Source organism: Herpailurus yagouaroundi, unplaced genomic scaffold, assembly GCF_014898765.1.
Source record: "Herpailurus yagouaroundi ecotype Mexico unplaced genomic scaffold, PumYag 28, whole genome shotgun sequence".
NCBI lineage: Eukaryota > Metazoa > Chordata > Mammalia > Carnivora > Felidae > Herpailurus > Herpailurus yagouaroundi.
Window position 1 is genome coordinate 133,247,045 of NW_024412376.1, and position 12,890 is coordinate 133,259,934.

Below are 12,890 nucleotides of genomic sequence, written 5' to 3' on the forward strand. Positions count from 1 at the left end.
GGAAGAATTTGTGACCATAAGAACCAGAATCAAATTGTGTGTGTGTGTGCGTATAACAATTTTATATCTTCAAAAATAAAACTGGAATGTTATTTCACTTAAAATGTACAATACGCAAAATGCTCTGCAAAGGTAAAAAAAATGTACCCCAACATAAATTTTCATGATTTTCTAATACATGACACTTTTGGATCAAAAAATTACCATTACAAACCCTTTAATCAAATGTTTATTTTTTGTTTCCAGCATTACAATCTGCTGTGATTCATAAACTTCCATCTAAGTTAAGTTTTTAGCCACTGACCTCATACAAGTAGTTAGGTTCTTACATCAACCACCCACTTATCCAGCAAAGAATCACCCAGCTACAACTCTTGCATGGACAATGCTCACTACCACCCTGAACAACTTAAAGTGCATGAGTTATTTTGATGAATGGAGACACAGCTGTAGTTTTGCACTAAATTTTTCATTACTGAATTGTATGTTTTTTCACCTTGGTACCTTATCACTAGAAAGCTACTTACTTACATAATGTTTTAACCATATATTATGATAAATGCCCATTTATAACTGTAAGAAACTCATGTTACAGACACACTATTGACTATGATATTATACAAAATCATGGCCACAAGTTTCCGCATAAGAGATTTACTTCTCTTTCTCTTAAAGCAAGAAATATCTCACAGTTCAGATTTACATGAGTAGTGCCTTTTAAAATAAATTAAAAATAAAATGCTGTCCCGTCTGTAAAATTATAAATATTTCTAGTCCATTTTACAGAATTTTAAAATGCTTATAAATGCATTACCGCCTAGTAAATACACATTATGGCACTGAAGCCAGTTAAAAAACAAACAAACAAAAAAAACCCAGCCATCAAACTGGCCTATGGAAACATCCAGGGTTATTCTGTATCTCCTACACTGGAAAAATTAAACTAAATAAAGAAAAAAGTAAAGGAGAGATAAGAAATTTACAAAATGGCAACTACTACAACCTAAAAGGTGGACTGAAATGTCCTCCTTCGATTCAGTAACTAAGCTGTTTCTGGAATGAACATTTATGGATAACTAGGATAGGAGAGTGTTCCTCTTAATGCTCAGGGCAGAATTATGTAGAAATAATTTCCACATTCTGTAAGGAAAAAACAGAGTGACTATTTAAAAACTAAATTTAGCCAGAACATTCAAGATTGGCAGGTTCTGATGGAGTGACATCTTCAAAGGTAACAAAATTAAAACTCATAATCCTATGGATGATGCTTATTTTTACAAATGTAAAGAAAGGAAACATGATCACAAGATACAATATACCCTGACAGGGTAAAATGAAAAATTATGAACAATGTAAGTAACTAAAATGTTCTCTATTGAAACATAAAAACATGATTTCCAAATTGATTCAACTTGTAATAGGTCCCTTACAAGGATGAAGTAGTCATTCTGTAGATGCTGAACTGCCCTTCACATTAAATACTTCCTCATCTTCAAAAAAAACAGCTTCTGAATGGCCCTGACACCTTCAGTACAGGAGAGCAGGCTCGCGGACTTGTTTCCAAGGCTTTCCTCCAAAGAGATTCATTCAATAAAATCTACAATATCTCCAAATCTACATGTCGAACTTCGGGATTTCGTTTCTGGAAGGAAAAATCACCACCACATTATTCATAGCAAAACTGAATTTTGTTTCCTTTTATTCTGTTAGATCACTAAAGCCACTGACAACATTTGGTCAAACGACTTCAGTGTAGCATATTAGCAAGATAAAAATCAATAGATGAATACTACACACTATAAACAATATGGTAAGTAGCCCCATCTCCCTGAGTTTGTTCAAATGTTCATTAATACATTAATGGATGAAGAACCTAGTATGTGCCAAGCATTGCAAAGCACTGTAAATACACTCGTTTGTGGTGAAAAGAAAATCACTGTAAAACAGTAACAATCTGAAGAAATGAGCTGACATTCACTTATTTTATATATTTTAGCAACACCCCATATAGTCTTGTGGCAGGCACTGTGCTAAATAGTGGAGCTGGAGCTATGATTATTAGTAAGTCTGTTCTTGACCTTGATGGACTCAGTTTAGCCAGCAAGACCAGTGTATCAGTAACCATCTACAAGGGAAAGCATTGCGGCTAATAAAAATAGCAGTTGACATTTAATAAGCAGTCACCCTTATGTCAAGTACCATGCTAAGTAAGGGCCTTCACGTGCATGTGTGTTTTAAAATCCTCATAACTCAATTATTTCCATTTTATATATGGGAAAATTGAAGTTTGAAGAAATTAACTAACCTACCTACGTTATGAGCTACTAAGTGACGAAGCCAGGATACATTCTGGACCTCAAGCTCCTAACTATTACAATGAATGCACTGAAACGCTAACTCGGGGAACAAAACCGCCAGATCTATTTAACTCATGAGATTGAGTAAGACTTCACTGAGAGTATCTAAACAAGGCCTGAAAGTAGTGAGTTTTCCAGATAGATGACGACGAGGATCGTCATCTAGACAGAGGAAACAATACAAGCAAAGTCAGCCGGAGAAGGGTGTGCTGGCCATATGGTATAGTTAGCCACAGGGGTTGCAAAAAGGGCAGGATCAGTAATGAGGCTGGAAAGGCAGGCAGAAACCAGGTTGTGAAAAATTTTAAATGCCGGCTTAAGGAACTTCAACAACAGAAAGTATCTTTATTACATTCCTATTCTATGCCAGGCACTGAAGTATACAACAATGAACAGGAAACAAAACAGTACTTGTCTTCAACGAACGTCCGTCCAGTGAGGAAATACAGGTTAAGTAAGCAGGCACTTAGAGTAGTCTGCTACTTAAAGAGCAAGGTAAAGGTCTTGGGTTGTATCTTTATGGGTACAAAAAGGAAGGACACCTAAATCTGGGAGTGGGGGGAGGGATTAAAAGTGTAATAAAATGTAATATAATGACATTATGAGAATGCAGGACAGAGAGAACATATAAAACTATATAAGTAACTTACATCTATCAAAGAGGAAATAAATAACGCGGAAGCAGTTTAAGACCTTCCTATAGAAATACGGCAGTAAATCTAAAAGAAATATTAAAAATAGTTGCTTCTAAGCATGACTGAGGATGGTGAGGCAGGTGACACTTCTGTTTATAAGCTTTTCAGTTCTGTTTGACTTTATAAATTTTGTATATATTTTTTTACATTATTTGATAAAAATTATAAAAGTAGGGGCGCCTGACTGGCTCAGTTGGAAGAGCATGCGACTCTTGATCTTGGGGTCATGAGTTCGGGCCGATGCTGGGTGTAGAGATTATTAAGTAAATATTAAACCAATCAATCAACATGGGGAAAAAGCTCTTCTAAGTGATTCTGATAATCAGTCAGGATTAGGAACATTTGCATATTACTCAAAGGAATTCAATTATAAAGGCAAGAATCTGATATAACACTAGAGTTTAGCTCCAGCTAGAGCATTTTAACTGAGTGTGCACTGGCATTCTTCTTATGACTAGTTTTGTTCCAGTATACCTGGGGGTACTCTCCTCTTGGATACTAATATGAGAGTGGCCAGGGGACCCCCAAACATGGGGGTACACTTTTGTTCTCAATTTTCTCTTTACCTTAAACTATTTGCTCTTTTCTAGAATTCCTTAAATTCAATACAGAATAAAAAAGATTTCCTCTAACAGAAATGAAACTGAATTTTATTTTCTCTTTCCAATCCACCCTAACCCATCCCAATATGACTTTAAAAAGTTTAGGTATTAATGGAAAATTTGAAATTATTCTGTCTAAAAAAAACCACTATATGTAAAATGTGTACCAAAAAAAAATTCTAATCTCAAGAAAAAGAAACTGAGGCACCTGGGTGGCTCAGTCAGTTAAGTGACCGACTTCAGCTCATGATCTCACGGTTTGTGAGTTCAAGCCCTGCATCGGCTGTCAGCTCAGAGCCTAGAGACTGTGTCTCCCTTTCTCTCTATGCCTCCCTAGCTTGTGCCCTTTCAAAAATAAATAAACTTTAAGAAAAAAGAAAAAGAAAGTAAAAACTTGATGTATTCTGTTTTAAAATCAAGTTTTTTCAGAGAAAATTATCAAATTCCTAACATGAAATGTGCCAAATACGAAGACAGGCACAATATGAATGAATAAAAAAAATAGGATTAATACCCTTAGATTTTAATGTTTAGTGCCTAATAAGGTATCACGTGCATATAGCAGAAACTGAATAAACAGCTGAATATCAATAATTGGTGTTCAATTTGTAATTTTCATTCATTTGTTCTACAGATACTTATTGATTTATTATGTCCCAGGCACTATTCAACTTGAATTAGAACATTTTACATAGCACAAATTTATTTCAACACTCATATTTTAGAGAGATAAAAACCAAATAGTGTAATTTTATAATGTTGCAGACTCAAAAAAATGCTACAGGAGGATGCAATTCAAGAAGCAAAAGACAGAGTAAAGGGCACAGCATTTAACTGGAATACTACTTATTAGGAATTTGCAAATACTATGGCATCATCCCACTGAATTAATTTCCCATAGAATTACTGCTTCCCAAACATAAAAAACTTCATAGAAGAAGATTGAAATATAGAGGTAAAGCAAAAAAATTTTAGTTAACAGTTCAAAGAACTTAATATATATTTCACATTTATACTACATGATTAGCTTCTATAATATACATTAGCTTCTATTATTTTTAATGTTTTTACATAGAACTATGCAAGTTGTAAGGGTGCCTGGGTGGCTTAATCAGCTGAGAATCTGACTCTTGATTTTGACTCAGGTCATGATCCCAGTGTCGTAGGATTGAGCCCCGTGTCATTCTCCACACTGAATGTAGAGCCTGCTTAGGATTTTTTTCTCTCTCTTTCCCTCTGCCCCTCTCCCCTGCTGTGCACTCTCTCTCATTAAAATTTGAAGAAAAAAAAAAAGGAACTATGCAGGTTATAGATTTTAGCCAAAAATACTATTTTAATAATTATCAGATAAATGGCATCACTCAATAGAGATGGCTAGACTGCTGAATTTTATTATTGAGTGTGACTTTCCAAAGTGATTCAATAATTATTCAAATTTAAATTGAGAAGACAACCATGCTTAGATACTAAAAAAGGGAATATGCCAAAGTTTTAGTTTTCAAAAGATGATCAGCTTATTTTCAAAACAAGATAAGAGAATTACATTTATGTCCTCTCCTGGTTTAGTTCCTCAATTAGGAAGAACTTTCTTTAACATTAATTATGCCTTATTACCTTAGAGAGGATTCTAACCTGAAAGTATGGGTTAAACTTTGCTTCCTGGTTTGAAAGTCTTATATAATTCAGAAACACATGAGTTAGTTCAGTGCGTTAAAGATTTAATAGCTTCTAATTAAAGCACAAAGCTAAACAAAACCAATAAATTTATCTGATTGTGATAAGAGTAAATATAGTTAAGAATGACCAATTTGTTAATTATTCTCATATCTGGCTTCTGACTTATTGTTTCTATTAACGAGTAAAGCTAAAATAAAGATTTAGTCTAAAAGCTCATTATTTTATCCTTTCCAGGGAAATTGTTTTAAAAAGATAGAATGGAAAAGCAAAGTTTATTCATTCTTGTGTCACCCTGCACAAAAATAATCATCTTGTGTTATATTCGGAAAAGTGACTTTCAAAGTGTGGTCCAAAGGTTCTGACACCTTTTCAAGGGAGACTCCAAGGTCAAAGCTATTTTTATAACACTGATGTTATTTGCCTTTACTATGCTGGTATTTCCTCTGATGACATAAAAGCAATGGTAGATAAAATTGATGGCATCTTTGCACAATTCAAGGCAACTGCCACCCAACTCATATTATATGGAGTCATTGTGTTCCTTTACTGGCAGACACATTAAAAAAAAAAAAAAGCCAGTTTCACTTTAAAAAGTCCTTCATGAAGTAGTAAAAACACTGGTTTATTAAACCTCAATGCCTGAGTACACTTTTTAAAATATTCTGTGACAAAATGGGGAGTATTCTTAGACCCTCCTGCTTCACACTGAGGTCTGAGGTCACAAAGAGAAGCACTCTGGGACGAGCTGGAGTTATGAGCTAAATCAGATGCTTGTTTACATAACACCATGTACGAGCGCCTGGCTGGCTCCGTTGGTAGAGCATGCAAGTCTTGAGCTCAGGGTCGTGGGTCGTGAGTTCAAGCACTACCTTGAGGGTGGAGCCTTCTTAACAACAACAACAAGAACAACAACAACAACAAGTGAGCTTATCTAAGTAAACCCCATTTTTACTTGAAAGAAAAATGAACAAACTACGGTTATTCAAATTGGGTATTTGGCAGGGATCTTCTTAAAAAATGAAAATGAAAAAAAAATGAACAAAATGAATCTGTTACTTCAAGGAAAACAACAGTATTTGTTGTTAATGGTAAAATGCAAGCTTTCAAATGAATATTAGAATGCTGAAAAACTTGTATCTACCACCGTGACCTTGACAGCTTCCGAATACTTAGAAATGTGTCACCATTTGAAAGATGTGCATAAACTCAGTGAGTTAGTATTTCCCAAATGGCCAATTCATAACATTCTGGAATCATGCATGGATTAAGAGATCCATCCAGAGTACAAAGACAGACCAACAAATTTTAATAGTGTATAGTAGATAATTAATCATACCCCAAGAGAGGTCTGGCCTTTGCCCTTGGCTACTGGGAGGTGATTGTTAGGCCCTTGGAATGTCCTGGCTGAAAATTTTGTCTTTGTTTATCTTTGGCCACACAATATCCGCTATATATCCAAATGGGACTAGAGACTAAAAGTGTCAGCTCTTCCTTGGAGTGGCTAGAGATGAAAGGTTGACCACTTAGCAGTCAACTATGGAGCCCCAGTAAGATCTCTGGACACCAAGGCTCAGTTAAGGTTCCCTGATTAATACTCTGCAAACTGCCACACATCACTGTCAGGAAAGTAACAGTGTCCATGACTCCATAGTGGAGAGGACAACTGAAACTGTGTTTAGAACTCTCTCCTGTGCACTTCTTCCCTTGGCTAGTTTTAATCCTTCCTTTCACTGTAATAAACCATAACCAGGAGTATAAAAGCAACCCATGAGTTCTGTGAGTCCTTTTTGTGAATTATCAAACCTAGGATGATAGGAGGAATCCTTGAACTTTGTAACTGGTGCCAGAAAGGAGGGTGATCTTGTGAACTGTGTCCCTTAACTTCACAAACAGTATGTGGAAAGTTCTTTGATATGGTTTCAGATTCCACATTGCAACTAAGCTTTAAGAGGCTACCAGGTGTCAGGTATGGGTTTAACATCACATAAGAATACCACAATTATCTGAAAAGGCTTTAAGAATACTTACAAAGACTACTCCCTTTTCTTTATATCCTTCAACGAAAACAATGTACGTCAACAGAATAAATGCAGAAGCAGATATGGGAATCCAGCGGTCTTAGATTTTTACAAAAATGTGAAACAATATCACTCTTCTATTTTTTTCATTTTAGAAACTATAGTTATTTTTCATTAAAATATTATTTATATTAACATGAAATGAATAAATATTTTTAAAATTCTCAGTTTTAATTTATGATTTGGTAAATATCAATAAAGCATTATAATTTGAATAAATAAAAGCTGTTTGGGTCCTCAATAATTTTTAAGAATGTGAAGAATCCGAAGACCAAAATAATTGAGAATTGCTCCTCTAAAACTTGAAAATCATGTTGTAAACTATAATATTAACATAAACAAAACTGTATTATTTGATGTCCTATTAATCTGATCAGATATCTAGAGTCTAAAAGAAAAGATAGTAAGTAGTGATAGAAATTCTTCCCTTCAATATTTTTCTTTTTAAGACAGGAGAGAGAGAGAGAGAGCGAGCGAGCGAGAGCACATGCACATACTTAAGCAGGCCCCATGCCCAGTGAAATGCCACACATGGGGCTCTATCTCATGACCCTAGATCATGACTTGAGCCAAAATCAAGAGTCAGACGCTTAACTGACTGAGCCGCCCAGGCACCCCTATTTCCCTTCAGTTTTTAACAAAAGAACGGTCAACATCAAGAAAGATGTGTTCCCTTCAACAAGCTATGTATGTCAAAGATCTTTTATAAGTTTTATTTATTGCAAAAACTTGAACTCAAGAGCCAATGAAAGACAATCTGAAAACAATGAGACGTGTTTAAAGATAGTCTATTCAGGGGGGTGCCTCGGTGCCTCAGTCGGTTAAGTGTCTGACTTCGGCTCAGGCCATGATCTCACAGTTCGTGGGTTCAAGCCCCACACTGGGTTCTGTGCTGACAGCTCAGAGCCTGGAGCCTGCTTCAGATTCTGTCTCCCTCTCTCTGCCCTCCCTCCCTTGCTCGTGCTGTCTCTCAAAAATAAACATTAAAAAAAAAAAAAAAAGATACTCTTATCAGGTAATACTTCAGTAAAAAACCAATAGATTGTAATGATCTCCAACTGAACAGAAGCAAAAGGAAAATATAAAATGACAGATGGAGTAAAAGGAAGATTGATGCGTATGCTCAAGGACACATTCTATTTTTTCAAACTTTTGAACAAAATCTGAAGTTTCCCTTTTATCTTTCTCTAGAAACTTACAAAATACTTTTTATTTCAAAACACAAAATCTCTGACTATTTTGGAAAACTAAGCAAGCAGTATAGAATAGTGGTTGAGGGGCGCCTGGGTGGCACAGTCGGTTAAGCGTCCGACTTCAGCCAGGTCACAATCTCGCGGTCCGTGAGTTTGAGCCCCGCGTCAGGCTCTGGGCTGATGGCTCGGAGCCTGGAGCCTGTTTCCGATTCTGTGTCTCCCTCTCTCTCTGCCCCTCCCCCGTTCATGCTCTGTCTCTCTCTGTCCCAAAAATAAATAAATGTTGAAAAAAAAAAAATAGAATAGTGGTTGAAGGTACAGATTTTGGAATTGAACGACAAAGGTTCAAATCCCAATCCCTTACCTTCCTTGAGTAAATTACCCAACTTCTCTAACCCAGTAATTTTTCTGTTTCACAACTACCAGTCATACACCCTGGGGTTACTAAGAAGGTAAATGCATACACGGGATGCTATTAGCAGTGTCTGCCACAGCATAAGTACTCAAAAACAGGTGGCATTATTATTATTACGAAGACATCTTACTTTCAGTTCCTTCTCAAGTCTGTCTACTTCAGCTCCTAAAGTATCAATAATATTTTCTCCATGTTTAAGCATAAAGGTTTCTAGTTCTTCAGGAGTTTTCACTTCTTGAATTTCCTATAAAGAAAATGAAAGCAGAAAGACAAAATAAAAAAAATCATAGTAGTACACTGATGATTTCTTTAAAAAATCGTAACACCATTAAGTTTGATGAAAATGAAAAACTTTCACATGATAGGCGATGGATGACCTAGTTCTGAAAAAATTTAATTCAACAAAAAATTGAGTATAATACTTCACAGAGGTAGCTTACCAAAATCAGTGGGAACAGAACAGACTATTCAATAAATAGTGCCAGGGCAATTATTTTTCTATAGGAAAAAAGTATTAAATCCCTACTGCAAATCATTAAAAAAACAAATAATTCTAAGTGAATTAAAAAACTATGAGTAGAAAACCAACCACAATATTTTTAGAGAAAAAGGAGAATATTTTTATGATACTGGGAAAAGGAAGGATTTCTTGAACAAGATAATAAAAAGCCTAGAGAAAAAGATTACAAATTTAACATAAAGTTTAAAAATGCATTAAACCTTCTGTACAACAAAGTGAAACAGTAAATCACAAACTAGTATACACAACTGAGGAAGGATTCGTGTCGAGCATATTACAAATAAAATGTTTATAAATCTGTCAGAAGAACAGAAATTAACTAAATAAACAAGCAAGTAGAGGAAATCCCAACGGTTAATAAATTTCAGTGCTTACTAACCTCGTTACTACTACCAGGGGGAATATAAATTATAATTAAATATAAATTATAATTCTCATATTTATAATGACAACAATTTAAAAACTGTCAATACAATACCACCTAGTAAGAATGTAAAATAATAGAAACTCTGATATACTAATGATGGAAGTTCAACTGACACACTTTACACAATTTGCCAATAACTAGGGAAGCTGAGGGTAAGTTTACTCAATAGCCCATCTATTTTTTTTTTTTTTTAATTTTTTTTTTTCAAAGTTTTTTATTTTATTTTTGGGACAGAGAGAGACAGAGCATGAATGGGGGAGGGGCAGAGAGAGAGGGAGACACAGAATTGGAAGCAGGCTCCAGGCTCCGAGCCATCAGCCCAGAGCCCGACGCGGGGCTCGAACTCACGGACCCTGAGATCGTGACCTGGCTGAAGTCGGACGCTTAACCGACTGCGCCACCCAGGCGCCCCAATAGCCCATCTATTTTAAATCTAGCTGTACACTACTCTAAAGAAATTCTTGCATAGGTGAACAAGGAAATGTATGAGAATGACACTGTGGACAGAAATGTCCAAGTGGAGACTGGATAAATAAATTACAACAGATTCACTAGAGAATACTATGTAGCAATTAAAATAAATTAACTAGAGGTATATGTATATATTAATATGGGAGAATCTCACAACCATGCTGTTAAACAAACTGTAGAGGAAATCAGACAGTATACCATTTATATCAATTTTTAAATATGCAACATGCTGCTATATACTACTATGTTAAGAAAAATATGCTGAAAAGTATAAAAACTGAATGGAAATGACGTACTAAATTCAAAACAATTTTTAGTTCTAGGGATGGAGGAAGGAGAATGGGATCTAAAAGGAGAAAACCAAAACTTCACCCATTTTTATAACAATTGCTTGTTTTTAATTCTAAGTAAATACAGTACAATAAAATGTTAAGATTTGACAAAGGCAAGTGGTAACTGGTGCACTGTTCATTATATCAGCCTCTGTAAATTCTCCTTTAAATTTAATTCTTAATTTTAAAAAGCATGGGTTTTGGAGTCAGAGATCTAAATTCATATCTGACTCCATACTGTGGCTCTGCAATTTTAGGCAAGTTAATTAATCTTTCTGTGTCTCAATGTGCCTATGAATAAAATTGAAAATATTATTTCTTTACATCACAGCGCTGTTGAGAGTAAATCAGACAACATATATAAAATGCCTGGCATGTAACAAGCACTGGAATAGTAAGTTTGCTCTTCTGCTGTCTCTGACCCAATCTACAGCAAATAGAAGGGTTTTGTCTGATTTTGGAACCCTAAGAAGTTGAAGGCTGAAGTGATTTTAAGACCTGTAACAGTTTTATTTTATTTACTTAAAAATTTAATTTTTGTAACCCTTGGCTATATAAGAAAACAATAAATACATAAACTTACCTGCAGCATTTGGTCAAAATCTTGTTTTTCTAAATATGATCTTGTAACAACTCGTCCATCAAAATCTACTTCTGCCTTAAATCTTACTTTCCCTAATCCCAGATCTGTGGCTTTAACATCATGAATTGCCCTGTAATCAAGAACAACGCATACAAACTTATATACACGCACATATATATTTTAATGGCGCAAAGTGCAGATTTCTTGTTTTTTCCCATCAGTGATAAAAATGGACCAAGATGGCTTTCAGAGTGTTCAGCATCAAGTGCCATATATCAATATCCAAAAAAATGCCCATTTAGCTATTTTTTCATAATGCATACAAAGATGCAAACTTTATAAATATTATAGTTTTATAAATGTTATGAATTATATAGTTGGTGGATTAAAACCAATCAACTCTAAATTGCTTTTCTACCATGTTATTTCATCTCATAATCCTTTTTTCTTTTTCCCAAAAGCTTCTTTACAAGTCTTGATACCACTGTAAAGTACTATCAGAATGAGGTTAATAATAACTACCTCATGGGATTGATATGGGGAGTAATGAACCAACACATACATAAAATTTTAATACTGTAGCAACTACATGTAAAGCATTTAATGAATGAAATTTACTTTACAGATTATACAACACTCCCAGAGGGACCTAAGTGACTTGCCTAAGGTAATTCAGCTAGTCGACAGCAGAGGCAGGATTTCCCCTCCAGATCTTCAGAAAGGGAAGCAGATGCTCAAGTGTCATAACTGCTTTTCATCCCTTCTGCCTGCCCTAACCCTAATCAATCTTCCTTAGGAAACTAATGAGAAAGTCTTTTCTTTCTATGGTAACCACTATTAACATCTTTTCTTTACAGGATATATAAAACAATAGAAAACAGTTAATCCTGGGGATAGACAGAGCTACTGGGAAAACAAATTTAAATGAGACTCCAAATACTCTTAAAACATTTGACTCTAATTTCTGAGTGATCCTGAGCAAGTTACTAAATATTGAGTCTAAAATTCTTTAGCCATAGAAATAAAGAAGTATATTTATCAACCAGGATGAAAATAACATTTAATATTTATAAAATTATATATGCCCAAAATGAAAAACTTGTCCAGAAAGGCAAGAAACTATATAATTTACTCTTTTTAAAAAAGTATACCTACTTCAGTCTTAACAACACGTTTAAAAATTTCATTATTTGACTAATACTAAATTGCAGCTAATGAAAATATGCAGCTATACCTTTTCCTTATGTACTTATACAGAACTAACTGGATACAAAAGTGTTTGTGATCAGCAGTGTGTCTACTATGGCTCCCGATAAGCCCCACCTCCTGTACTCAAGTCCTTGTGCAATCCTCTCTCCTTCAATGTGGGCTAGACTTGTCCTAAACAAGGGAACATGGCAAAGTGAGGAGCTATCATTTCCAAGATTAGATGACGATCTGTGACTTTATCTTGTCCACACTCAGTATCTATTGCCTTCTCATCTTGCATACTATGATGAAGCAAGAGGCCAGGTGGGAGACACCCATGTAGTAAGGAACT

The 12,890-nt window shown here is 35.1% G+C and overlaps 1 protein-coding gene across 1 annotated transcript in view; it reads right to left on the bottom strand.

Annotated features, from left to right (window-relative positions):
* Positions 1 to 200: 200 nt before the first annotated feature.
* The window catches only part of SLC30A9 (solute carrier family 30 member 9), an 86,869-nt gene continuing 74,179 nt past the window's right edge, over positions 201 to 12,890 (bottom strand). The window contains exons 16-18 of the mRNA XM_040484881.1: positions 11,351 to 11,480; positions 9,148 to 9,261; positions 201 to 1,642 (exon numbers count right to left, since the gene is read on the bottom strand). Coding sequence (XP_040340815.1) covers positions 1,598 to 1,642; positions 9,148 to 9,261; positions 11,351 to 11,480 — 289 coding nt within the window. The 3' untranslated portion in view covers positions 201 to 1,597. The remainder of the gene's footprint in view (positions 1,643 to 9,147; positions 9,262 to 11,350; positions 11,481 to 12,890) is intronic.